Here is a 27,385-nt window from a genome sequence, read left to right as displayed (position 1 = left end):
CTTTCTTACGTGTTTGTATCAATTTTAATATATCTTTAAAGTGGGTGTAAGGAGATGAGATTCATGGAGGGTGTTCAAGTAGTGCTAACTGTTTTATACAAATTGTTTTATCACAGCAGTAATTGCAGTGAACCCTGGACATCAGCTTTTCAATGGTTAAACTTTTCTTCAGGATTTATAATGTTTCAGCCTGTATCTCTACAAAACGGCTGCAGAATATGTTTGTTTATTTGTTTGCTTTTGTTTGTGTGTTTAAAAAAGTCAGGCAAGTATTTTTAAAATTTCTATAAGCACTTCAAAAATAATATTAAAGAATACTTTTGCATAGTTCACATTTATTTTCTTTTCTTATTACTTCTGGCAGATTTTAACCTGCATTATAGAAGATCATTTTTGTTGAAACTCATGTGTAGATGGTGACAGGCTGTCTAGGGCATGAGGGTGCTAACATGCAAAACCATATGGCTAGCAGGCAGCCCCCACACTTTAGCACCTTCATGCCCCAGCCAGCCCCACTGCTACCTGGAGCCTGGGGCTGACCCCTGTGCCCCCTGCCATCCAGGGGCTGCTCCGCCCCAGCTCAAACTGCTGCCGTCCCAGCAAAGCAAATATATTTGGCTTTGCAGAGGGTGTGTACATATTAAGGGACTCCTCGTAGTGAGGAAGACTAATCGTATTTTCATCCGTTTAATCTGAGAAGTATTGACTGCTAATTTAGACAGCAGTAGCCGAAGGAACTCTGCTTACTAGTTTATTGTATTAACAATGTCTTCATGATAAGCCTCATCTCCAAAAAGTACTTTGGACAGGCCTCATAGTTTGTATTCAGCAGTTGTCACCATTCTGGAGGACTCTTTAGCAATTATACTGTTTGGGAAGCTTCCTCTTTTATTTTTTCCTTATGAACGCAAACCAAAGCCTTTGCACAGGAATTCTATGTGGCTACCTAGAACTAGACCTGTTGAATTGCTTGTCTACTATACAAGGAAAATTATTGTTATGCTGGTTTGGGAAATATTGTACCATTTTTCCACTAAATAACTATGTGAGCATACCAGTGGACATACAGATTACTGAACATTTAATCAATTTCCAGAGGGGAAAGTAGGTATGGACCTTGTGAAACAACTGTCAGGGTGATTTTTATTTTTAAACAGTGCTCTCCGTTTGCTTTTTCTATTATGCTAGCTTACCAGTAATTCAGCTGACAGGCTAAATAGGCACATGAGAGAGTGAACACAGGAGTGCTGGGTTAATGTGCCATTATTTTTCTGTGTGTGCTATTGAATAATTCCAGGCTCAGTAAGAAAAATGTTAAATAGGACACTCTCAAACTATTTGTGCAGAGCTGAGTCCAAAGAGACTTTTGTTGGCTGTAAATTCAAGAGAGGCTTCACAGCTGTGTTGGGGAGCTTCCAACACTGAAAATTAAAGGAAATACTGCTCTTGAGACTCAAAGACCGTGATATGGAGATGGGATTCCAAGAAATAATACTCTTGTACACATTAACCTAATCACTTGTTAATCTTGTCTAACAGTGTTAAAGTTCCTCTTAGGCAGTATACATTGTTTATTGCTCCTTAGTTCCCCAAAAAGGTTTGTTTGTATCAACTTTTCAGAAATACAGACGGGTGAGTACAAATAAGAAATAATATGCATTTAAAAGGGACAGACTTTGCCTAATTAATTTCTTAAAGTAATGGTCAGACAAGGTTCTTTGGGTGAATCTGATATCTTTTATTAGACCAACTAAATAGTTGGAGAACAATATTTAAGCAAGCTTTAAGCAACCATTTAAAGTAATGGTGGTATTTTTAGGAAGCCTTTGAAATTAGGTTTTTGGATTTGGCTTACGCTATGGGTATAGAAAGCAATACATTTTCGTAATCTTGAAGGTGAATCCAGCTATGAAGCATGAAGAAGCACGTCATTATTATTTTTTCCCCTCTGTGGCCATATTAACTTTTACAAGATAAAGATGAAAGCAAACTAAATAGAATCACTTTAGCATATCCGTCAAAGCTACTAATAGATCTGACTAATGGAAAGGTGGGAAGTGATCCAGTTTTAAAACAGATGTCAACATCTTCTCAGTTAAGGAAAAATGTGTTAAATAGCTATAACGTTATTGAAACCAAAATATTAGTCGTTTTGGAATCAGTCTGATTGATTGCATTAGATTACAAAAGAGAAACGTCTCAAGGGGCTGAACTACTTAAAATACATTTAAATACAGTGTCAGCCATTTGAAATTTTGGTAGCAAGACAGGCAGCCTTCTGCTTCACTATTTGTTCTTACCAGAGATAGTGGGGGACACTTTTAACTGTGCCTCGGTCTGGAGCATTACAGACTTCCCCCTCCCCCCATTTTAAAGTGCTTTGGTTCTTATTTCTTATTCTTCACACTAAGAGGCTAATATTCCTTAATTCTTTTGTATCTAATCCTACTTATTCCAATAAAGTATGAAACCACTTTGGATCGTAAATCGATTTGATTTTTTTAGGGAGTCTTCACTATGCTGAATCATTTTAAATATCTGATTTTGATTTTTTTTTTTTTTTTTAAAGTTTAGTAATGTATGCAAGTGACCTGTAAGATAAGTGAGTAAGTATCATGTTGCAGATCGCAATATTGGGCCGTGTTGACATTAATTGGCTTGACTAGGATTAAGTAACACTATATTTTTGGAGTCTGGAGCAGATCCAATCTATTATACCCTCTAGTTCTGAGCTCTGAACTGTTCTGCACACCTTTATAGTATAATAGTGGATTTGATGATTTTAAATACTTGCTTTCTTCCAAAAGAATGCTGTTAGGAATGTACTTACGATTTGCTTCAAAATTAGTTGACTTTCCTAGTAGCGTCCACAAGTTTACATGAATATTTCAATTCTGCTTAAGTATTGAAAGAGGAGGATCCTGTGATTGTTCACATGGAAATCTAGGAACAAGAAATTATTTTTTGGTTTTCATTTCTCAAGTCATCGTAGACAACTCAGAAAATCAACAGAAAATTAACTATATCAAGCTGATATTGACTTTGTTATTATTATTTGATTTTTAAGTCTTCAGATACAATCTTTGTTTACACCTTTGCCAAGTTGCAGCAGAGTAGAATTGTTTTAGTTTCACTCTGGCTTTGGAATGCTAGGATGCAAGGCGGGTTTCATTGGAGTTATTGGGGTGGGGGGGAATAAAACAAGTATTGCACCTGAAGTTGAGAGGCTTGAACTGCTCAGGTCTTCAAATATTTAAATTATTTTGTTTACGTGCCAACAAGCAAGTAGGCAAATGAAATCCCTGATACTTATGTCTGAGTAACTGCAATTGCACGTAGTACCTTCCTGATTTCGCCTGTTAGATGCTCCCTGTGTGCAAATGATTTTTGATGTTATATTTTACTGTTGAGAGGTGTAAAAATAAACTAAAAATGTCTTTTATGAAACTTTTTGCTCTGCTTTTCTACATTATAGACTACAGAATACACGGAGTTGGACGACAGTAATTTTGACTGGACATGTCCGAATACACAGATTCTCTTCCCAAATGACCCTATGTATGCTCAGAGTATCCGTGAACCTTTGAAAAATGTGGTGGATAAGAGCTGTCCTAGGGGCATTGCTAGAGTGTAAGATGTATGCTTTATTTTTTTTGTCACTGTAAGAATGTCCAGAAAAACATCTGTGGCTAAGTACTTAAAATTTCTTTATCTGTCTGCTGCGCCTAGGTATATTGGAACCATATATACTCTATTTATAAGGTTGTATTCCTTTGGGCCCTCCACATAGACAGTACAGCTATCAGAAATCTAGCTGCACTTTTATTTTGCATTGGCAGCAAACTTGCAGCTAATTTTTAGCTGTGTTTGGCACCTCAGTTAGAGCAAAAATTGCTTAGCATAAATTAGTTTTCAGCACTGACAAGAGAAAAATATAGTGCGTATAAACTAGGCAAAATGGATCTGAAATCAGAGCGTACAGAAAAAATAACTTCCTCCAGAATGCACTTGCCTCACATGGAGTATTACTACTGCCAAATACTTTAAGTATTCAACATCTTTCAGCATCTTCTATTACATTTGAAAAATGCACCCCTTTCTGGCCAATAATATTTATGCAGATGAGAACAGCCTCAGGCTGAGTAATATTTGCTTTTTTAAAATGTATATATAAACATTTTATATGATTTGTTACCCTTTGTGTTAGGGAAAATTGGCTGTTTTTATTAAACTTATTTTTATTAGTAACCAAAATGAGAACAATTATAGAAGAGCAAACAGTACTGGTTAACATTCCAAGCCGGGGGGGGGGCCAACCTTTTTTGCAGGTTTGTCACGAATTAGCTTCGTAGCCTCCCTGAGTTACCACTCAACTTACTGCTTGGTTTTCTGTGCTTCCTGACCAAGCTGCTACTCTGCTTTCTGCCCTGGGCTCCCTGTCTGATTTAATACTCTGCCTTCTGCTTCCTGCCCTGTCTGCCACTGTGCTGCCTGTCCCCTCCTCAGTCTCCTGTGTGCCACATAGGAGCTACCTGTGCCATCATTGCTGTAAGGCAGGGGTGGGCAGTTATTTTGGGCAGAGGGCTGTTTACTGAGTTTTGGGAAGCCATCGAGGGCCGCATGGCAGGCAGCCCAGGGCAGATTAAATATTAAATTTCTAGATTTTTTAGGGGCCCTGGGGCCGGATAGAATGGCCTGGCTGTCCACACCTGGCCCCCAGGCCTCATTTTGCCCACCTCTGCCCTAAGGCATCCTACTGACCTAATCATTGAAATGATCAACATTGTGTATGCCTGGCGACACATTTGTGCTGTTAAGCTGTTTTGAAAATATACCTTTTTAATATTATTTGGAATAAAAATGTTCATGCTATCCAGATCGCATGACTATAACTTCAGTCTAAGATGCATAGGGGAATGCAGCTCTGGGTGGCTGTGCATGTGTTACACCTCTCTGGAATTCTTGCACATTTCATGTAAAAAAAATGCTTTTGATGTGCAGTATAAAAACTTCGGTCTTTACTCTTATTTGGCAGAGAAGAGAGTTTGGGGACTGGACCAAAGCCACCACTGAGAGCACGGGATTTCATGGCCAGTAACCCTGAGCATTTGGAGATACTGAAAAAGATGGGAGTCAGTTTGATTCATCTTAAAGATGGAAGAGTCCAGTTAGTGCAGCATGCAATTCAAGTAAGATCCATAAGTAGTTTTTTTAGAAAATGATGGTTAAATCTAGATCAACTGAAATTGGTGGGAAAGTATTTTGAGTCAGAATTTCATTCTCTCATCCACTGCTAAAATTTATTTTTCTGTGTCTTTTATGTGTTAACGAGAGAGAGCTTTTACTTCTTCATAATACGTATTAAGCAGTTGTTTTCCTCTTTTCTCAACCCCATCCTGCACTTAAGCTGTAATACTCACTTGGTAACTAACAGGTTGCATTTACAGTATAGCAGAGGGCCTAGATTCTGTGGTGCCCAGTAAAAGCTGTAGCAGCTTCAGATTAAAAACTGTGATTTTTCTTTTTTTAATAGAGCCAAATGTGGAGAAAAAAAATTAGCGCTCCTTGTATGTCTTTAATTGGATATTCAATTTTATATGATCTTTAAACTTACTTCCAGTGTGCTGTGGAGTTTTATATTGAAACCCTAACCTGCTCTGAAAGGGTGTTTTTTTGGGGAGAGAGATGGAAATTTTAGTAGCTGGAGAATGGACTGTCTGGCAACTTGGACTTTTGGCAACTTGTGAGGCATGGGCAGCAGTTGAACAGTGTGGAAGTACATTAGGTATACATTGTTGCTAACTTGATTAGAAGTGAAATAGTTTTCCACTGACTTTAGATCCTCCTCCCACTTGCAACCAACCCACCATTAAGATGTATGGAAGTGTCTGCAAGTTTAAGTTGTCTTTTCAGTTGTCTTCAAACCATCCAATTGGTAGTCAGTTCACATTTGTAAAGTTTTTATTTGCTGCCACTAAGGATAAAAGCTTTCCTTTTTAAATGAAATAATAGATTTTAGAGCTTCAGCAGACTCGGTAACCCCCAGAATGTTTAGGGACTTTGTGCCATAATTAAGACTTTCATGCCCAAAGGGAGGTAATCCCAACAAGGGTCAAAGGGAGCAGGAGGGCACATAAACCCCCATGGCTCACTAGGAGCATCCGGGAATGTCTCCTTGCTAAAAGGGAGGCATACACCCAATGGAGGGATGGGGTCATCACCAAGAAGGACTATGTTACAGTCGCCCGAGGATGTAGGGGGGCAGTCAGGAAGGCCAAGGCAGAGATGGAGATAGGACTAGCTTCCCGGATTAAGGACAATAAGAAGTCCTTCTTCAAATACATAGGGGGTAAAAAGAGGGTCCCGGGTAATGTGGGGCCCCTGCAGGACACGATGGGCAACTTAGTCATCATGCCAGATGACAAAGCTAACATATTTAACGATTTCTTTGCCTCTGTCTTCCTAAGTAGGGACCAGTTCAGCCACCTCCCTGCTGGGCCCCCCTCGGGCCCCGGGAGAGACACGCCTGGGCCAGGGGTTAGCGAGGAGTTAGTTAGGATACTTCTGGAGAGGCTGGACGTGTTCAAGTCCGCTGGTCCGGACGATCTTCACCCTAGGGTTCTACAGGAACTGGCCGAGGTCATTGCGGGACCCCTGGCGCGGCTCTATGAGCACTCGTGGTGCTCTGGTGAGGTGCCGGAGGACTGGAAGAGGGCCAATGTAGTCCCTATCTTCAAAAAGGGAAAAAAAGAGGACCCGGGAAATTACAGGCCAGTTAGTCTTACCTCAATCCCGGGTAAGCTCTTTGAAAAAATCATCCTGGCACACATCCAGGAGGGCCCTGCGGGGGAATGCATGCTCAGGGGCAACCAACATGGGTTCATCAGTGGCAGGTCTTGTCAGACCAACCTGGTGGCCTTTTACGATCAGGTCACCAAATCATTAGACGCAGGGGTTGCTGTGGATGTAGTCTTTCTGGACTTCCGGAAGGCTTTCGACACTGTCTCTCACCCTGTCCTCATCAAAAAGCTGGGAGACTGTGGTGTCGATGCCCACACGGTCAAATGGGTAGCCAACTGATTAGAGGGCCGCACCCAGAGGGTGGTAGTGGATGGGTTCTTCTCGACCTGGAAGGACGTAGGCAGTGGGGTTCCGCAGGGCTCGGTCCTCGGGCCCGCGCTGTTCAACATCTTCATCAGTGACTTGGATGAGGGGGTAGAAAGCACCCTGTTCAAGTTTGCTGATGACACTAAGATGTGGGGGGATGTGGGTGCACTAGAAGGGTGCAATAGGCTACAAGCTGACCTTGACAGGTTGCAACGGTGGGCGGATGAGAATAGGATGGGGTTTAACACTGATAAGTGCAAGGTGTTGCACATGGGGAGGAAGAACCGGCACCACACTTACAGGTTGGGGAACTCCCCTCTTGCCAGCACGGAGACGGAAAAGGATCTTGGAGTCGTCATTGACTCCATGATGAACATGGGCCGGCAGTGTGGGGAGGCAGTCAAGAAGGCCAACCGTACCGTCATGCATCCACAGATGCATCTCGAGCAGGTCCAGGGAGGTGATCCTCCCCCTCTATGCGGCACTGGTCAGGCTGCAGCTGGAGTACTGCGTCCAGTTCTGGGCGCCACACTTCAAGAGGGACGTGGACGATATGGGAAGAGTCCAGAGGAGGGCCACTCGTATGATCAGGGGTCAGCAGGGCAAGCCTTATGAGGAGAGGCTACGGGACCTGAACCTGTTTAGCCTCCACAAGAGAAGGTTAAGGGGGGACCTTGTGGCCTGCTACAAACTGGTCAGGGGGGATCAGCAGGTATTGGGGGAGTCCCTGTTCCCCCGTGCGCTGCCAGGAGTGACCAGGAATAACGGTCACAAGCTGGCGGAGGGTAGGTTTAGATTAGATATTAGGAGGCGCTACTTCACAGTCAGGGCGGCTAGGACCTGGAACCGGCTTCCAGGGGAAGTGGTGCAGGCTCCTAGCCTAGGGATTTTTAAAAGGAAGTTAGATGAGCACCTTGCCGGGGTCATCTGACCCCGGTGCTCTTTCCTGCCAAGGCAGGGGGTCGGACTAGATGATCTTCCTAGGTCCCTTCCGACTCTAGCTACTATGAAACTATGAAACTAAGGAAGCAAGGAAAAGGAGAAAAACTGAGGAATTTGAATTTGTTTTATTACAAATATTTATTCAGGCTTGCTTGAAGTTTAAATGTATTCTTCAAACAGGGTATGCATTTAGTTACAAGACTATAAAGTAGGGGTCAGCGATGTTTTTGGACAGAGTGCCAAAAACACCTGCGACCTCTCTTTGTAAAAAAATTGGCGTACTAGGGGCAGACAGTGGGGGAGCGCAAGGGGCCCTATCCATGTTGTAGCAGTGCAGCCCTGGCCTCTTCCCTGAGGTGCAAGTGCCAAACAAAATGCCTTTGTGTGCCACTCTCTGGCACACATGCCAGGAGCTGCCTTCCCCTGCAATAAGGCATATACTAAATTGTTTGTAAAGCTAGTGTGTTTTTTACATGAGCAACTAGTTGTCTGATTTTTAATAGAAGAGAATATCTATATCTCTTTCGAACATAAATGACTTTCATTCAAAAAGACTTAATGAACAGGAAGCTGAGACAAATATTAGCTTGAGGTATGTATTAAGTCTGGTCCTTCACAGCTTTTATTAGGTTTCAGTTCAAATTTGGACTAACATGAAGCTTCTGTAGTGATGTAGATGATACTGGTATTAAGTAGACACTAAGTTTACATTCATTTGTGGCAAAATTTTAATCTAGCATCTCTCTCTCCCCCCCTTTTTTTTAAAAGCTGCACCTAAAAAATAATACATCTGAATGGGTCCGTAGGCTATTGTGATACATTAAGATTGATAGTCTTGAATATACTTGGAAATGCTAAACATTAAGATTCCTGGAAAGCATTACATTGAAAGTATGAATGGAGCAATAAGTTGTAACAGGCCATGTATTCAAACGATTTATTACCTCATAATGAACTGCCAGAAACAGTGGTCCAGACACAAAGATGTTACTTGTAACAGTGTAGAATATCTTTGTTGCTCATTTGTATTGTGGTTTAGTTTGAATGTGTGGCATGTTACAAATAGGATGATAGTGTTTGGCTAGGTCCGCCAGCATCCTAATGTGGGCTGCCCCACTCCCCTTTTCCAAGAGGACTGGGTATGGCTCACTCATACTGAGGCAGCAGATTGTGGGATTCATGTCCCATCCTCCCTTTCCCAAACCAGTCTTGAAGGCTACTTCTTTAAGGAGCCAGTTAGCATCCTGTCCCTGTGAGAGCCCTAGTGTAATCAGACACTCAGTATTGATATGCTTTATTTGCATGCTGTAAAAATTAGAGTGGAGGGGAAATTTTGTTCAAAAAACTGTAGTCAAGGACAAGATGGAGAAAGAGGAAAAAAGCCTACACAAAAGCACCTTTATAAAGTGCCCTGGAAGAATTTATGCACTGCTATTCCTCACCCCCTTCCACCCCTGCTCTTTGCATGGGTCACCTCTGTGCAAGACCTGGAGCAGTTCCTTCACTCAGGAGGAGGCAGCTGATTGAGTTCAGAGCTCACTTCTCATTAGCTGTACAGCTGGAGGTGGGGTGGGGTATGAGAACCACTGCCAGCAGCTCTTCAGCTTCACAGGCTGGCAGAGCAAGGTCCCAGCCCACTTTTCCCAGGGTTGCTACACCAGCCTCCCTTGGGGGAGTTCAACAGCAGCAGGAAAACTCTTGATGTTCCAAGTTGCTTACCCTCATTTCTTTACTACCTAGGCAGCAAGTTCACTTGATGCTGAAGATGGTCTGCGATTCATGCAGGAAATGATTGAACTATCCAGTCAGCAACAAAAAGAGCAGCAGCTGCCCCCTCGTGCTGTTCAAATTGTTTCTCACCCATTCTTTGGTAGGGTGGTCTTGACTGCTGGGCCAGCACAGTTTGGAACAGACCTGTCCAAACACAAAGCAGGGGTATGTACAGCATGCAGACCCTTAGCACGTGATGTTCTCTTCAGTTTTTTTCTGTAATTGTTTGCTTTCTCAGACAATTGCATCAGTTTTAATTTTGTAGTATTTTTAATTGAAAGTATGTGGCTAGATTCAATTACAATAAAGACTTATGATTAGAATCACAGGGCTCAAGGAGTTTGAGGGACATCCAATCCAAACCCTTACACAAGACGCAGGGTTCACTATTCTTAACTTACCTGAAACAGATGCTTATCTAGCCTCTCCTTTAAAAAGACCTCTGATGAAGGAGACTGCAGCTTCCCTAGGTGGCTTGGTCCATTGTCCTGTCATTTCAGATGTTTTCCCCAGTATTAGAAATTTATTGTTAGAGTTAGAAGGTGGGATTTTAGGTGAATAGTTTTAATCCTGTCTGTACATGTTCTTCTGCACTCCTTAAGCACCAAACAATGTAGGACTCAAGTTCCAGATACATGTGCCCAAAGTCACTGTTATGAAGACATTCATATGTAAAGTCTTAGTATTTGGACTACAGTGAGCATCCAAAATATTTTAAATGTTTAAAGAACTCTCTTTAGCTTACCAGGGAAGGTGAAAGGAACTATTTGCATCTATGTTGCTGGCTAGGGAGAAAAAACAGGAAGAAATTATTGCACGGGTAACTTCCTACTGAAATGAATGGCAAAATGCCCACTGACTTTGTGGGATAGGATGCAAGTTCAAAGGTGTGTTGTCTGCATAGAAAAGGTTTCCAAGAGCAATAGCTATGTTCTGTCATCACTGTTGGACTGGTCTTAATTAAGAATATTCTGTGTTTTGTTTAATTAAAGGCTATTAAGATGTGGGGCCAGTATTTGTAACTCTTCCCTAGTTTGCAAAGTATGAAAACAAAATTGATTTAAAATGTTTCAAGAAACAAGTTTAAATCAGTCAATCTTGCAAAAAATTGTCCAATCTAGTTTTAGTCCTCCTGGTTTTTTTATCTTTTGCTCCTTTTTGCTCCTAGCTAAAGTGAAGGAGCTTTTCTTCGTAGTGAGGGCCCTTTTAGAATGCTAGGAAACACTCCTCTTTAATTTTGGGATGGAACAATGTAAAAAACCTAAGGCATTCTGATAGACTTGAATCTAGTATTTTAAATCATTGCATCTCTCAAACAGACAAGAGGATTTGTTGCAACCATTAAACCATATAATGGATGTTCGGAGATCACTAATCCTGAAGCAGTGAAGGAGAAAATTGCTTTGATGCAGAGAGGCCAGTGCATGTTTGCTGAAAAGGCACGAAACATCCAAAAAGCTGGTGCAATAGGCGGCATTGTTATTGGTAAATAAAACTAAGTCTGTTGTATGAATGTGTAATGTTCAAGGTGGTTGTTCTGATACTACATAAACATTTTCAAGGCTGGCAGGCATCTGTTACATTCTTGTTAGCAGTCTGTACTAGAAGACATCTTGTTATCAAAACATGTTCAAATATGTACACAAACAATATTGTTCTAATATCCCTTTTCACACAAGAATGGAGCAAGGCATATCTAATCAGCAAGAACAAATCTCAGTCACTAGTAGAAGTTAACTATTCTAACTTTCTAAATTGCTATTCTGATTTTCATTTCGAGATGCAGATAAATGTTTGAGAAGTAGTTGTGCATGGGCGTGTCTACGCTTTGCCCTGCAGTGATGTAGGGATGTGCTACGTCACTGTATAGTGCACTACGGCGACGTAGTGATCACCACTAGACATCTACATGTAGCTGTGCGTCTACACATGATCACTAGTTACATGTTCCCCAGGTATAGCGCACCACTGATGTAGTGGCAAAATTCACCATGTGCTGAATGCGCAGCTCAGTAACCACCTGTACTGTGCCACGTTTTAGTACATCCAAGAGGAAGTACTAAAGCATGGTGCCATAGCAACATCACTGTATGGTGATGTGTGTTCCTTATGTGTGGTTTGTTTTTTATATATACTTTAGCCTTTTGCATCTTTTTCACCAATATTGCATTTCCAGGGAAGTTCTTAGGAAGAGAGCTCAGCATTACTCTTTCCATCATCCAGCTAAGTCTTACAAATTAGGAATGTACTTATACAATTTTCTTCTCCCCGTTATGCCAGGTTCTGCTGTTTGTAATTGTAAATGTTAGATGCTTATAATATGTGCCCTAAACCTGTATACATTCAATTTTCTTAAAATTGAGTAACTTAGAAGTATTCCTGTATAGGAAATACCAAATAAGGTCTGTCCTGAGAACTTATTAGTTAGAACCCCGACCTCCAAATTTAGTGCTAGTGCAGGAAGAAACTGCTGGAACATCTATCCAGTTCAGCCTCATTCTCACAGAACAATAAGCATCTATCAACCATTTAGGCAAACTGAAAATAAAAGATAAACTTAATGTGGAAGATGCCAGAAAGATTCCTACACCTGCAACTTCTTATGATTGTCTTGTCCAAATGAAATCAGCTAAGTAGTATACTTCTACATCTCCTTAAATCTCAATTTGTTTCTTTTCACCCAGAAATCTCTTAGCTGATTGGTCAGCAGGAAACGAGGTTGGAATTATTGAAATTAATTCTGACAATTTACAGCCCTCCTTCTGGAAATTCAAAACCATCTATTTAATATAGAAAGCTACTATTGCAGGATAATTTTTAAGACATTACCATCATCTTCAAAACAATGAAATATTAGCTGTGTGACAGAAAAGTTTGCTTACTCTGACTTTTTGTTGGCTAGATGACAATGAGGGAAGCAGTAGTGACACTGCACCCCTGTTCCAAATGGCTGGTGATGGAAAGAATACAGATGATATCACAATTCCTATGCTCTTTCTATTCAACAAAGAAGGAAATATTATACTGGATGCAATCCAGGAATATGAGGCTGTAGAGGTGCTTCTCTCCGATAAAGCAAAAGACAGAGGTATGGACAAAGTTATGTGCTATATACAGATCAGCAGTAATCTTTATTGGTTTTTGTGATGTGAAGTATACCATAACAGTAGTTCTTACTGCTACCTGAAGAAATAGATGAGCTGGGACTGATGTAAAACTATTGTACGACTTCTCTTAAATCCATTTTTACTCTTGAATGTTAGCACTAATTTCTTTCAAGCTGGGGGTGGAAACAGATGTCACCTTTCATTGCCTATATGATGGCACAAAGGCCAAGCAAACCAGATGTCCACTCCCCTTGTCATGCCATAAATGCCCAAAATTTATGGCTGCAAAAAGGTGAGAGTAATTGTGCCACTATTTACTGTGGATTTTTAGTTGCTTTGTGGTGGAAAGCCTAGGCAACCTGGAGCTGTCAGCTCTCTGCAGCTGCCCCAGGCGGGTGCTTGGAGGTTTGAGGGGACCAGTCCTGTGTACCACAGAAATTCCCATGCAGTATTGAGCCCCTCAGGTCCCAAGGGCACCAACCCAGTTTTCCCCTGTTAGAGATGTACCCTGGGAAATATCTGCCTGTTTTTACTTGAATTTTTTTGCACAAGGTATTCCCGGAATGAAAGATATAACATATGGTTTAATACTGTTGGTGTTAAGAGTTAGATTTTGAGTAACAGGGCAGTGCAATCTTTAATTTTTAGGCCTCTTAAACAATGTTTGAAAGACTTTTGGCTTTCCCACAGCTGGGATAGTTTGAGTGTGTTTAGTACTTTAATCTGTAGACATTTCTTACTGATAGGTTCTTTTTTTTTCCTCCAAGCTAGACATGATTTTTTTTCCTTGCCAAAAGTAGGCAGAAGCTGTTCTCTTTAAGAGAGTAAGGCTGCCAACACATATAGCTTTATATAATTTTCTTTCCTGTATGGCTGTAGCAATTTCATCAGCATAAATGATGAATTAAACCATAAATGAAAATGTTTGCACAGCTAAGAGATTATTTCTAGGCTTTCCTTTAGCAAACCTTCCCCTCACTACTGCTTAAACTCCTGTAATCCTGCTTTGTTTAAACAGGGTATTTGGAGAACAGGATGAGAAATAAACTTGGCCTCCTTTAGCAAGTCAGTAAATTTTTATTTTATTTTTTTTCTTGCATATACAAAGCTGACGCATTGAAAGTTATCATATTTTCAGCTTCCTCCTAGGGAGTCCTTCAAGAGTCCCTTTATTAATAACAATGGGTAAACTGTAACATAGGTCAAAAGGAGTGAATTTATTAAATCCTTTCTGGGGAAAGTGCTCTGAAGACACCAGTTGTCTTTTTTCAAAAAAACACAAGACATATGTACTTGTGGAGGTTTAATGTGTGTCCTTTGTCTCCTCCTTTGTGCTGTCATTGGAATTTCAGCAACAATCTTTAAAGGTAAAATGATTCCAAACTACATTATTGATAGCAGTAAGTATTTTTATATTAATAATAAACTTATATACAGTTGGCCTAACTAGAATTTTGAAGTACATTTCCTTTGTTTGAGGGCATTCAGGTTCAATGTTTTATATAATTAAACCCAGTGGAGACTGGTTGTTTTTTCTAGTTAACCAGATGAAGTCATGATTGCCCATTTTAATCCTTTTTCAACTGTACCTGTTTTCTAAAGAAAGGTGCATTCTCGTGGTTAACCCAATTAAAATATGTATGTTCACAGACTAAACAAAGCCTTTATGCTATACTTAGAATTTTCTTGCTATCCAGGATGCTACAGTACAATTACTTACATTTCATTTAAGCAATTATATACTTTAATTTCAAATTCTTATTAATTTTATTTTAGAAAGTTAGAAAATGGTTAATCATATAATGTTTGTGTGAACCTTTGATATAACGCCTGACCTCATTTGTCATATTTATGAAGTTTGGACCCCAAAATTTGATGCGTTTTCCCTCTGATTCTTATGATAAAAAAAGTGCGCAGCCTGTGACTGTTTGCACAAACATAGATACAACCTGTTTAAAAAATGTTTTAAGGAATTATAATTATTTTAGGCCTTAACAGATTTTGCTTGCAATTCAGATTTCATTTTAAACAGTTATTTTAAAAAATAATACTATGATGCCGGATTTTCTTTCCTAAAAGGTCATATTATCAACACTGACTAATTTAGAAAAATCTTGTAACATTTATTAATGTTAACAGCTAATGTAAGCCATCTTTTTTAAGTAGTAGGTCTTAACATTTTAGTACTTATTTTTTTCAGGCAACCATGCCAATTAATTGAATTAGGACCCCACTCCAGTTATCCATATTCTAACCTAAAAATCTTGGGATGTTCTATACTTCACTCTCATAATCCAAGGCTGAGCTGTCAGGTAGTTTGAGATCCGGAGGGGGTTGGGATAGCAGTGGCCCAAAACTCAGCCTCCTGTAGTAGTATTATCGTAATCAAGAGGATCCAGACCTGATGCTGTGCCAGTGAACTGGCTGTGCTTTTTAATAACAATGAAATGATTAATAATTTTATAATCAAACTTTTCACTCTGCTGTCATTTGATATACTGCACATTATAAGACTAAAGTTCAGGTCCTATTCCACCTATTGGGCAGCCAGGTGTCTAAGAGCGACATATACAGGTATCTAAAAAACTATGAATACAAAAGGTTTGTGGATCCTTCTTTGTCGTGCTTTTTTATGCCTTAATGTTAGGGCAAAGATAAAAGATTGGCTTTTGTGATGCGCTTAATGGTTTTTCCAAGGACTCAAGCAAGGTGGAATAGGCTGTGTGGCCCTTAATCTCCACACCAGTAAAATCTGTACTTTCTTGAAAGCTGGAATAAGATCAAGGGAAGCAGTTGAAAATAAAATGTTAGTTTTCTGATGTGTTTTCAGATGCTATTTCAAAATACTCACAGAGTGTTTCTTGTTTTTAACTAAGATTTGGAAATGGAAAACATGGAACAGAAGTTTTTAGAAAATGATTCGCATAAGCAGAGCTCCGATGAGACTTTGAGGTCTCAGGACCCCAGCTTGGTCAGTCAGCAGCCTGCTGAAGATGAAAATTCTGATACTGTTCACTTGGATTCATTGTCTGTTGATGCAGACACCGATAGTGTTTCTATTTCAAACCAGGATTCCTATATCCTGGAAGACCATGAGGCTAGTATCCAGGAGACAGAATGCACAAAATTAAATAACCAGCCTCAGGAACAAACAGAGATGGAGACAGATTCAGACTCCAGTGTAAATTGGGATGATGATAAGGTCCAGCCTATGGAATCCATATTAGCAGACTGGAATGAAGATATAGAAGCATTTGAAATGATGGAAAAGGATGAACTATGACTTACAATAATAACTTATTTCTGGGTAAACAAAATGGAGAACTTATTGGGTAAAAGTGAGGCCCTAATATCTGAGAACTAAAAAAACTTGTTCAGTATTGTGATGAGCAACCAGGTTTCACCTGGATAATATCATAGAAACCCAGCACGTGGTGTTATTGTTTTAATTTTTCCTGTTTCGAAATGGGAATGTGCAATCGAACCATGTTGTATGGCTCCATTGCATGGTGCTGTAACACAGGAGGCTTATTCAGGGAATGAATCTGACTTCTGCATTCCAGGCTTCAAGAGATCAGGTTGCCTTGGCCTCTGGAAAGGCAAACATTGAATGCGGTGGGGTTAATGTACCACTGGTTGGTTGGCTGGTTATGGTATGGTGATAACACTTAAAAGCAGTCGGTCAGCTGCTATTCTAGTGAAAATGAGGGTACAGTTTCACCGATCTATGCTGGACTGAATATAAAGGCCTTCATGGATAGAAACAGGTGAAATTGTTAGACATTTCCTTTTATAGTGTAAGATGTAGCTAGAGGCAGCTTGATTTGTCCTCTGACATCATCACAATATAGCAACGTTGCTCATCACTCCTTCCAGCTATTGCTTTGAAAAATGACTGAGATGACTTGGATTTTTCCTTTTCTGCTCTTATTTCAACTGGAGAAGCTGCATAAACCAAAGGTAATGTCTGCTCTGTTAGTGAGTTCCTTTAGCAAAACTGCTAACTGGAGGACAACTAGATAGACTCAGTATATTGTTAAGATTTTATACTTGAATTTAGGTAAATTGGGCAAGATACATTTTTCCTCTTTGACTTCCCATGTTGAAATCTATTAAGTTTACTCTATCCTAAGATGCAGAACTTAGCATTGTTGTTGCTCTCTGAATATAATAGAATTAGAGCAGAATTTTTACAAAAAAAAATACTATTTCTTTCTCTCCAAGTTTTTATTGCCAACAATCAGCCTGACATAATCACTTCTTATATGTGGCACTTTGGGCAAGAATGCCAGTATCAATAGCGAAGTGCAACTCCACTGTTGGGTCCATAGTTTAAAATGTGGCAGTATGAATTTTGAAGAATGATTGATATAATACTTTTAGGACTTGTGTGTTTAACTTGCAGGTAAGTGTGGTTCCTAAGTTATGTTAAATCATGTTTTTGTAATTTGTCTATTTAAAATGAGGATGTGTTTAAACAAACCTAAATATAGCAAAATATATAAACAAATTATAAATGGTATAATTGTCCAAAGATACTGCCAAAAACTTTGATATATGTAGTTTTTAGTTGATTATAGTTTGGCTCCATATTCTTAACACTGCCTATATTCTGCACCAGACTAAAAATGAAAATTGAATATGTAGTTTTTTGCAGTGGAATACATATGTCCCAGTCTGAAGTGCACCAGGCATCCTTCTGGTGAGTTTTAAACACACAGAATAAGCAAATGTTAAGTAGTACAGCCATACTGTATTTACTCATGTATTTTCATGTAAAATGTGAATTGAGAAATCCCAAACAAATGTTATATACGTGTAATCTTACAATGTCACTTGCTTTCAAGAGTTTCAAAATGCACAAGCACCTTTTGAGAGCATTATAGTCTGTCAAACATCATACACAAATGTAGTGAATCTGAGTGACCTAGAGTAGGAATTTAATTTTGATGGGGAGATGGAGCAACAAGGAGATGGTGAGTAAGTGTCCTTTTTAAATTAACTTTTAAAATGTAGTTTTAATTTCTTTGCACAAATTACTGTATAGAGGTTTGGGTTTAACATTGGTACTTTAGAAAGCATGAAGCAGCTGAGTTTTAATAGTTTGTCACTTAGACTGAGGGGTTGATTTTCAAAAAGGAGGATTATTTATCCAAGAAATTTTAATCACGGGAGCCTTTTAAGTGTCCTTTGTAACTTTTGCGTCCTGCTTCCTCATAGAATCCATTGACTTCAATGGATGTGGCTATAGATGCCAATTTTGAGGAGCACGGCTGTGGGTTGGTGTAGGTCAGAAACCTTAACTCTGAAAGTAAATTAGATAATTCCAAATGTCAGAGCCAAGTGCCACTATTGAGCCTCTTCATTTTAGTGCTTTTGATTAGGTTACTTTAGTCAAAGCTGCAGCAATTACGTGCTTATTTGCTAGTCTTGGTGGGTAGAATTATTTCGGTATTTTAAAGATGGTAGGTAAAGTGGTTCTCTTATCATTGTTAGCATTTTGTTTGTCAAATCTTAAGCTTGACATGCTGGCTCAAATTTTATTTTTTCTTGCAGAATGATTTATTTTTTAGCTGAGAATTTTGTCTTTATGAATATTCAAGTGGATGTTCTAACTCTCCCAGCCACCACAGAGTCATCTCTCCTAACTGTCTGCTTCACACTAAGCATAAACACCTGCACACTTATGACATAAATGCAGACTGTTTTTCTTCCTGTGGATTTAGGGATTGCTAAGAATCTCTCAGTATGGGTTTGAAGTATCTCTTCGGTGGTGGTCTACCTCAGAGAAGTGTTGCCTCCTTATATATATATATTTTTAAGGTAATTTAACTTTACCATCTGAAGTGATCATGACAGCCATAGATAGCCATGTTTGATGAGAGAGGTTTACATGCTGTTTACAGAACTGAATCAGGTAAAGTTGACCTTTTGGGAAAGAAGGATAAATTAGGGTGACAGTCTTATTCAGGTTGGTTTTTTTTTTTTCCACTTCGTTTCCTAATAAGGAAATTGACTTTAGTTCACTTTTTCATATTGTTCTGAAAATAGTTTTCTATAATATGTTATTTTAAAAGAAAAAGGAATGTAAGATTGAACAGAAAATGTTTTTAGTGAGGAAAAAGGAGGTGGTCCTTTGCAAGATTTTAAAAACCTTTATTGTCCTTGAAGAATATTGCTCTTGCCTCATTCTAAAGTGTGGTCACCTGGATATTTCCCTGCTACAATTTATGGTATTCGGTGAATTGAAAAAGTACCGGATTATAATCTAGAACTAGCACTTATTCCATCTCATGTGATTCCTAGTAGCCAATTAATATCTCCCTGATGCTAGAGAGAGAGTCTCTATTGTTTACATTTACTGTTTCTTAATGAAGTTTAAAAATAAGCCCAGCATTGCTCCTCTTGCCAAGGTTACATAAGAAAGCTTGGCTTTAGTTGTGAAATAATCTTTGCTGAGATGGTGGTAAATGTTAGAACAGGACATCTTATGCAAAAGGCTCCAGTCAGAACATAGAATAAAAAACATTCTGTGAATGAAATATTGTATGTTCAGATTTTATAAAAATTTTTTACCAGCCCAATTTACAGCCGTATATTTTCTTATGATGTAATTTATGAAAGATGTCTAACAGGTGCTGTAATACTACTGTTGTTGGGTTTTACTGTCTGGTGATAGCAGTGTATACAATATTTCTAAGGGCAATTACGTACTGTGATGTAAGAGTCTGGGCTATAAAAATGTACATAATCCTTGTAATATAATTGTGTACTTGATTATAATTGCCAATTGTAAAGATTTAATAAAAATGTAAATATTCTGGTCAAATGGCTCAAAATTACGAAATCAAATGATGTGTGAAGCCAGGGGTATTCAGTTGTTTGTAAGAGCTGCCTGTATAGTTCACAGCTTTATTGCAAGAAACTTTTTTGCCTCGAGGCCTGTTTTTATAGATTATGGACACATCTACACCTTACTGCAGTGCAGTCTGGATGAGTTTTCTCTTTCATGCCTTTTACTTTGAATGAAGAAATGTAAATATTCATATGCTCATAAACAGAGAGTGACTCTGAATCTTAGTAGTTGGGACCCTCATGAGGAGGATGTGCCTGCTCCACTGAATGCTTAAACCAGGGGTGTCAAACGTAAGGCCCCCAATGCTGCCCCTGGGTCTGATCAGATTTGGTGCATGCCTGTGGCATGGGGCCAGTCAGTGGGCTCAATCCAGCCTATGGATCTCCTCTCCCAGCTAGATTGAGCTCCTAAATCCCCTTTCCCTCTGCCTCCCCCTGCCCTGATCCTGTCACTTCATAGTTTCTAGGGTCAGAAGGGACCTGAGTAGATCTAGTCCGACCCCCTGCCATGGCAGGAAATAATACTGGGGTCAAATGACCCCAGCAAGATGTTCATCCAACCTCCTCTTAAAAACCCCCAGAGTAGGAGCCAGCACCACCTCTCTTGGAAGTTGGTTCCAGACCCTAGCTGCCCTGACAGTGAAGTAGCGCCTCCTGATAACTAACCTAAACCTACCCTCTGCCAGCTTGTGACTGTTATTCCTGGTCACTCCTGGCAGTGCACGGGGGAACAGGGACTCCCCCAATGCCTGCTGATCCCCCCCTGACTAATTTATAACAGGCCACTAGATCACCCCTCAGCCTTCTCGTTTGGAGGCTGAACAGGTTCAGGTCCTGTAGCCTCTCCTCATAGGGCCTGCCCTGCTGCCCCCTGATCATGCGAGTGGCCCTCCTCTGGACCTTCTCGATGCTGTCCACATCCTTCTTGAAGTGCGGTGCCCGGAACTGGATGCAGTACTCCAGCTGCGGCCTGACCAGTGCTGCATAGAGGGGGAGGATCACCTCTTTGGACCTGCTTGAGATGCATCTGTGGATACATGACAAGGTATGGTTGGCCTTCCTGACTGCCTCCCCACACTGCTGGCCCATGTTCATCGTGGAGTCAATTATGACTCCCAAGTCCTTTTCCACCTCCGTGCTGGCAAGAGGGGAGTTCCCCAACCTGTAGGTATGGTGCCGGTTGTTCCTCCCCAGGTGCATCACCTTGTACTTGTCAGTGTTGAATCCCATCCTATTCACATCTGCCCACCCTTGTAGCCTGTCTAGGTCTGATTGAAGCCTGATGCTTCCTTCTAGTGTGCCAACATCCCCCCCCACATCTTAGTGTCATCAGGAAATTTGAACAGGGTGTTTTTTACCCCCTCATCCAAATCACTGATGAAGACGATGAACAGTGCGGGCTCAAGGACCGAGCCCTGCGGAACCCCACTGCCCACGTCCTTCCAGGTTGAGAAGGACCCATCCACTACCACCCTCTGGGTGCAGCCCTCCAGCCAGTTGGTGACCCAATTGACTGTGTGGGTGTCGACATCACAGCACCCCAGGTTCTTAATGAGAATGGGGTGAGAGACAGTGTTGAATGCCTTCCAGAAGTCCAGAAAGACTATGTCCACTGCTACCCCTGCATCTAATGATCTGGTAATCTGATCATAGAAGGCCACCAGGTTGGTCTGACAGGACCTGCCACTGATGAACCTGTGTTGGTTGCCCCTAAGCATGCAGTCCCCAGCTGGCCCCTCATGGATCTGTGCCAGCATAATTTCCTCTAACAGCTTGCCTAGGATCAAGGTAAGACTAACTGGCCTATAGTTTCCCGGGTCCTCCTTCCTCCCCTTTTTGAAGATGGGAACCACATTGGCCCTCTTCCAGTCCTCTGGGACCACACCAGAGCACCATGAGTGCTCATAGAGCCATGTCAGGGGTCCTACAATGACCTTGGCCAGTTCCTTTAGGACTCTAGGGTGGAGATCGTCTGGGCCGGCTGACTTAAACACGTCCAGCCCCTCCAGAAGCTCCCTAACTAGTTCCATACTAACCTTTGGCCCAGGTGTGCCTCCCCTGGGGCCCGAGGAGGGCCCAGCAGGGAGGTGGTGGTTCTGGTCCCTACTTAGGAAGACAAAGGCGAATCGTTAAACATGTTAGCTTTGTCCGCTGGTGTGATGACCAAATTTCCCAACGTGTCCTGCAAGGGCCCCATGTTACCCGGGACCTTCTTTTTGCCCCCTATGTATTTAAAAAAGGACTTCTTATTGTCCTTAATCTGAGAAGCTAGTCCTAATTCCATCTTTGCCTTGGCCTTCCTAACTGCCCCCCTACAACTCCAAGCGACTGCAGACTAGTCATCCCTGGTGATGACCCCTTCTTTCCATTGGGTATATGCCTCCTTTTTAGCAAGGAGACATTCCTGGATATTTTTGGTGCGCCACGGAGGCTTGTGTGCTCTCCTGCTCCCTTTGATCCTCGTTGGGATTACCTTCCTTTGGGCTTGGAGCGACCACTCTCCTTGGACATCTGGCTCCCCTCCCCTCTGGGACCTCAGCGCATCACCAACTATCCTCCTTAGTTCATTGAAGTTTGCCCTTCTAAAGTCTAGGGCTGCTGCCTTACTGCATGCCTTTGCCACCTTGTGCTGGATGGTAAATTCTAGCAGGCGATGATCACTGTCACACAGGTGGTCGAGCACCCGCAGCCCCCTCACTAGGTCATCACCCATGGCCAGCACTAGGTCCAACAAGGTGTCCCCCCTGGTGGGGCTGTGCACCTCCTGGGTTAGATGGAGGTCCTGCACTCTGTCTAAGAACCTACGTGAGTGGTCAGACCTGGCTGACTGCTCCTCCCAGCAGATGTCTGGGAAGTTCAGGTCCCCCATGACTACCACATCTTTAGCCTTCACTACCTCTGTGAGCTGACCTAAGAATTCCTGGTCAAGCTCTTCTCCCTGGTTGGGAGGTCTGTAGTAGACCCCCACCGTTAAATCTCTCTCCCCTCAACTGCCTTGTATTCTAACCTAAAGCACCTCAGAGTGCCCCTCCTCTGACACCTTGCTAATTAATGAGGATGTGTATTCCTCCTTAATATAGAGTGCCACACCCCCACCTCTCCTTCCTATCCTGTCGCTCCTCTACAACCTATAGCCCTTGACATTCACCGCCCAGTCATGCGAAGAGTCCCACCACGTTTCCGTGATCCCCACTGTGTCCGGGCTGGTGTCAGCCATCAGGAGGGTGAGTTCCTTCTGCTTGTTTCCCATGCTACGAGCATTTGTGTAGAGGCATTTGAGGCCTCCTGTGGATGCAAGTACTGCCCCGCTAGCCCCAGCATTGCCCTGGCCCCCATTGCTTACCTGTTCGCTTGTTGGGCTGGGCTGGGCTGTAGTTGTGGGTGTTGTTTGGTCTGGCAGTCTGATGTTTCCTCCGCCCTCATCTTCCCCTTCCCCTTCCCCTGATGAGCGTAGTTTAAAGCCTGTCAGAGAACACACACTTACCTTTAGGGGAAAGGTGGAGCCCATCCCATCCAAGCATGTCTCTCGTCGTGATGTGCCGGTCATGGCTGAGGAAGCCAAAGCCCTCCTCGAAGCACCAGTCCTGTAGCCGCCAGTTGGTCTCCGCGATGCCTATTTCATGCCGTCTGCCTCATCCACTCACTGGCAGGATAGAAGAGAAAACCACCTGTGTGCCCATCTCTCTCAGCACACGCCCCAGAGCGTGGTAGTCCTCCATCAGGCAATCAGGGGTGCTCCTGGCTGCATCGTTAGTGCCCACGTGGACTAGGACCATGGGGTAATAATCGGTGGGCTGGATTATGGTCTGGAGCATCCCTTTCACGTCCTGAATCTTTGCTCCGGGTAGGCAGTAGACCTTACGTGCCGAGAGGTCCCAGTGACAGATGGGGCCCTCCGTATCTCTCAGGATGGAGTAGCCAATGATCACAAGACACTTCCTCTTCCTGGCCTACTTGTCTCCTTCAGCTTGCTTGGAACGCAGTGAGCGTGGAGTTGCCTCCGCTCCAGTTTCGTCCTCTCCTTCCTTCTCCTCCAGGGCTGCCAGGGCCTCATACCTGTTCTCCAGCCGGACTGGAAGAACTGGTGCTGCCGTGTTACGAGCAGCCCTGGCACAGGAGGTGACCGTCTGCCACTTAACAGTGGAGGGCACTTCTTGAGGTGCATCCTCCTTGGTCCTACAACCCTGCAGGGAACGAAAATACCTGTCAATTTCCTCCTCTGCCTCTCGGATTCCCCTCAGCCTGCTAACCTCCTCCTGGAGCTCCCTCACCTGCGCCTCCAGGGCCCTAAGGCGGGCGCCTGCAGGACAGGTGTGGGGGTCCCCAGTCCCTGCCCCCTCAGGCCCTGCTGGGCAGCTCCCGCAGGCCAGGGGGTGGGGGACGCCAGCCCCCCCGTGGGCTCTGTCTGGGTGGAGGCCTCAGACAAGCCCCAGTAGCACTTCTCAGCCAGTCTCAAAGCTGCTGGGGTGGGCACCATGTAAGGTGCAGTCTGGCTGCTCTGGGATATACATCATGCATAGCTTGGGTGCCAGGCCAGCTGGAACAACTGCTGGATCATGGATGCTGCAGGAAGGGAAGGGAGTCCATGGGCCTGATCCAGCCTGCATACTGGCCACATGCCACTCATGTGGCTCATGGGCCCGATGACACCGACGCCTCTTCCTTAAACACTCGCCCAGATGGAGGGAAATTGCTCCCTGAAACATAAGCTTTAGGTACCCATTTCCTGAAGGAGTGTGGATTAAGGTACTTCCCTAGCTGCAGCTCTTCTTACTGGCTTATTTTATGGCAGTTTCCTGCTCAGTGTCCTGCCTGTTCTGGATCTTGTCTTTCAGTGCCTAACTTGTCTCTTGTTTTCTGTGGAGAAGCCTAAGCACCTTCTTTAGGACTGTGGATTTTACTAGGTGGCAACTACTGTTCTGCAGTTCCTCTTGGATTGATGCTATATCTGCAAAGACTGTCATGTGGTATCTTTGGGACTAGTAAGAAAACATCGAATTGTGCCCCTCCCTGTAATGTTGATGTCGGGCCTGTATTTTTATACATGTAGTACTTCCCCAGTAAGCATTAACAGGTTGCCCTGACAAGAGTAAGGACTCTTCCCTTCTCATCACCTTAGGTCTCTCACTAGCCACCTACAAAGGATGGGTAACTCTGTACCTTTTGTGCTCTCTCATCCAGCGATCCTGGCTTTCTCTGATTTAAAAATAAATAAATAAATAAATCACAAATTCTCTTGATTAAAAAAAGGGGTTGTGGATTTGGGGGATTTTAATCAAGAAAATGTATCAACTGAACACAATGTTTTATTGCTATATTTATCATTTTAAAGCATTTTGGGAGCCTATCAGCGGCCTTAATCACTATAATAAAATACATTCTAAATACCTATACATTTTGGTATTTGATTTTGAGTTTATCATAGAAAATTAGAGCTCCCCCTCAGCCCTGCTGGTGCCCCTTGCCCCCCACCCTCTGCTCCCTACCCCCCCCAGCCCTACTGAAGGGGGCCCCCACCTGCCAGGGCTAGTGCCCCCTACAGCAGCATCCAAGCCCTGGCTGCTACCCATGGGAGGCAGCAGCTTCTGCAGCACAGCAGAGCACAGAGCCCAGCTTCCCTCCAGCCCCACAGCCAGAGTGGGGGCAGGGGTGCAGCCTGCCAGCTAGGGTGTGGGGGTGGAGCTGGCTTTGGGGGGGAGAAGGGGGGACCCATGCCCCCATATCTGTGCATGGGGCACAGCCAGGGGCAGGTGCAGGCTAGCTGCTGTGGACTTCGGGTCCCCGTCCTGCTGCCGGTAGGACCCAGCACAACAGAACAGTGGGGAAGCTCCTTGCCACTGTGAGCTCCATACGCCCATGGCAACATAGCCCCTGTCCTCCCTGCAGCACCAAAAGGCACAACCCCACACCACCTCTCTGCAGCCCCACAGCTGCGGGACAGGTAGGGGATGCCTTGCCAGGTGCTGCAGTCCTCACAGCACCTAGGAGCTTCCCCACCCAACCCTGCTCTAGCTTGCTATGCCAGGTCCCACCTGCTGGGCTCCAGAGGCCCCTGGGCAGGGCAGCAGGGCAGGGAGCCTAAACCTGCAGCAGGCAGCCCACACCTACCCCTACCCTGCACACCGATCTGGGGGGGTGCAGGTCTTCCCCTGGCCCCCTGGGTGTGTACACAGCAGCAGGGTGCCAGCTTCAACCCACCCCCTGCAAGAGCTGCCCGCAGCCTTATCCTGCTCCTGCCGGGGCCCTGCAGCTGAGCATTCAAGGCCCAGGCCCTCTGCACTGCCCAGCTGGGCAGCAGCCCCAGCCCTGCCCAACTCATTCCCTCCCTGCCCCCCACAGACTTACCTGCAGGAGCTGCTTTCCAGGCTGCCTGGCACCCACTGCCCGACTGCCTTGTCCCACTCCTGGTTCCTTGCAGGCTGGAACTCTTTGGAAAAGCGCAAAATCTGCATGTTCTCCATTACAATGAGAAATCTGTGTTTCTCTCTGTTTTCCTGTGGGGAAACAGAAAACCTGGATCCCTACTCATATTTCAGGAAAAGGCAGGAAGACCACACTCACGCCGTTGATGTCAGCATGTCAGCCCTCAGGAAGGGAGTTAACCCTTACTACCACACTCTCCTACCCTGAATTTAACAGGTAAGGATGAATGCTGGAATGACGCAGTGTGGGATGTGGTTTTTAATTCAAGTTTAGATGATCTGGAAGGAATTACCGGCCTGTGTTATGAGCAGGGATCCTGGTTTTCTCCGATTTAAAACCCCAATTTTTGGTTTTAAAAAAGTAACCCCAAATCCACATTTTTCCATGATTAAAATGAAATACAGAGGCCAAGGCGTTTTATTTTAACCATGGAAAAATGTGGAGTTGGGATCTTTTTAAATCAGAAAATGGGGGATTTTAAAAAAATAAAAAACAAAACAAAACAGGATCCCTGGCTCTGAGCAGCTGGTTTAGCTGGCTCCTCCTAATCCATTCTGTTTGAATTTTAAGAGCACCCAGAAGTTTGTCTCAAGAATCTGACTTTCCAAGTGAGGTAAAACTTCAGTATCTTGAAGATCTGGTACGTTCCTCACCTGTTGTTTTCATTCTACATTTCAAAAGCTTTCAGGAATAGCTACTCCTCCCTGTAGCCAAATACTTGCAATAAGCAGCTTTTCAGAGAAAACTCAGTTCTCTCTGGCTTCTGTGATTTATTCCTTTATTGATTGGCCAGCTCAGTCTAGGAAAGAAAAGACCAAAGACTTGCATGGGTTATCTTACATCTATTACCAATCACAGATCCTGCTTATATTCCTTGGGACTGGCTTCAGTTCTAAGAAACCTGAAGCAAGTATTATGCACAAGTCTGCTGCTTAGGTCAATGATATCAAGAAGTTGCATGTCTTAGGAAAACATCTGCTGATGTGTACCTTATTTCTAGTCTATTCCTTCTTAAAGGAAAAATCAAAATCCCTGCTTGCCATTTGAAACCTTAAAATGATAAGAATATAAGCACAAGAAAGTAAGATTTCTGTTACTAGACAAATATGCCACCGCGGTGAAAAAGATGATTTTTTACATGGTGCATCTGCACTGAGCCAGCATCTGGCATTCTTCCAGTT

The 27,385-nt window shown here is 42.9% G+C and overlaps 1 protein-coding gene and 1 long non-coding RNA gene across 2 annotated transcripts in view; one reads left to right on the top strand and one right to left on the bottom strand.

The window, feature by feature from the left end:
• Nucleotides 1-19,755, top strand: part of EDEM3 (ER degradation enhancing alpha-mannosidase like protein 3) — a 45,827-nt gene extending 26,072 nt beyond the window's left edge. The window contains exons 15-20 of the mRNA XM_090048265.1: nucleotides 3,476-3,630; nucleotides 5,036-5,189; nucleotides 9,790-9,984; nucleotides 11,139-11,304; nucleotides 12,722-12,907; nucleotides 15,803-19,755. Coding sequence (XP_089904391.1) covers nucleotides 3,476-3,630; nucleotides 5,036-5,189; nucleotides 9,790-9,984; nucleotides 11,139-11,304; nucleotides 12,722-12,907; nucleotides 15,803-16,209 — 1,263 coding nt within the window. The 3' untranslated portion in view covers nucleotides 16,210-19,755. The remainder of the gene's footprint in view (nucleotides 1-3,475; nucleotides 3,631-5,035; nucleotides 5,190-9,789; nucleotides 9,985-11,138; nucleotides 11,305-12,721; nucleotides 12,908-15,802) is intronic.
• LOC149864121 (uncharacterized) lies at nucleotides 4-26,399 on the bottom strand. The gene is made up of 3 exons (XR_016442471.1): nucleotides 26,127-26,399; nucleotides 23,266-23,965; nucleotides 4-2,943 (listed from the first exon to the last, which is right to left on the bottom strand). It is a non-coding gene; the product is annotated as an uncharacterized LOC149864121 (long non-coding RNA).
• Nucleotides 26,400-27,385: the final 986 nt, after the last annotated feature.

This window comes from Crocodylus siamensis, chromosome 5 (assembly GCF_052110815.1).
Source record: "Crocodylus siamensis isolate JL-2025a chromosome 5, ASM5211081v1, whole genome shotgun sequence".
NCBI classification, from domain to species: domain Eukaryota; kingdom Metazoa; phylum Chordata; order Crocodylia; family Crocodylidae; genus Crocodylus; species Crocodylus siamensis.
This window is presented reverse-complemented; position numbering and strand designations above follow the sequence as displayed.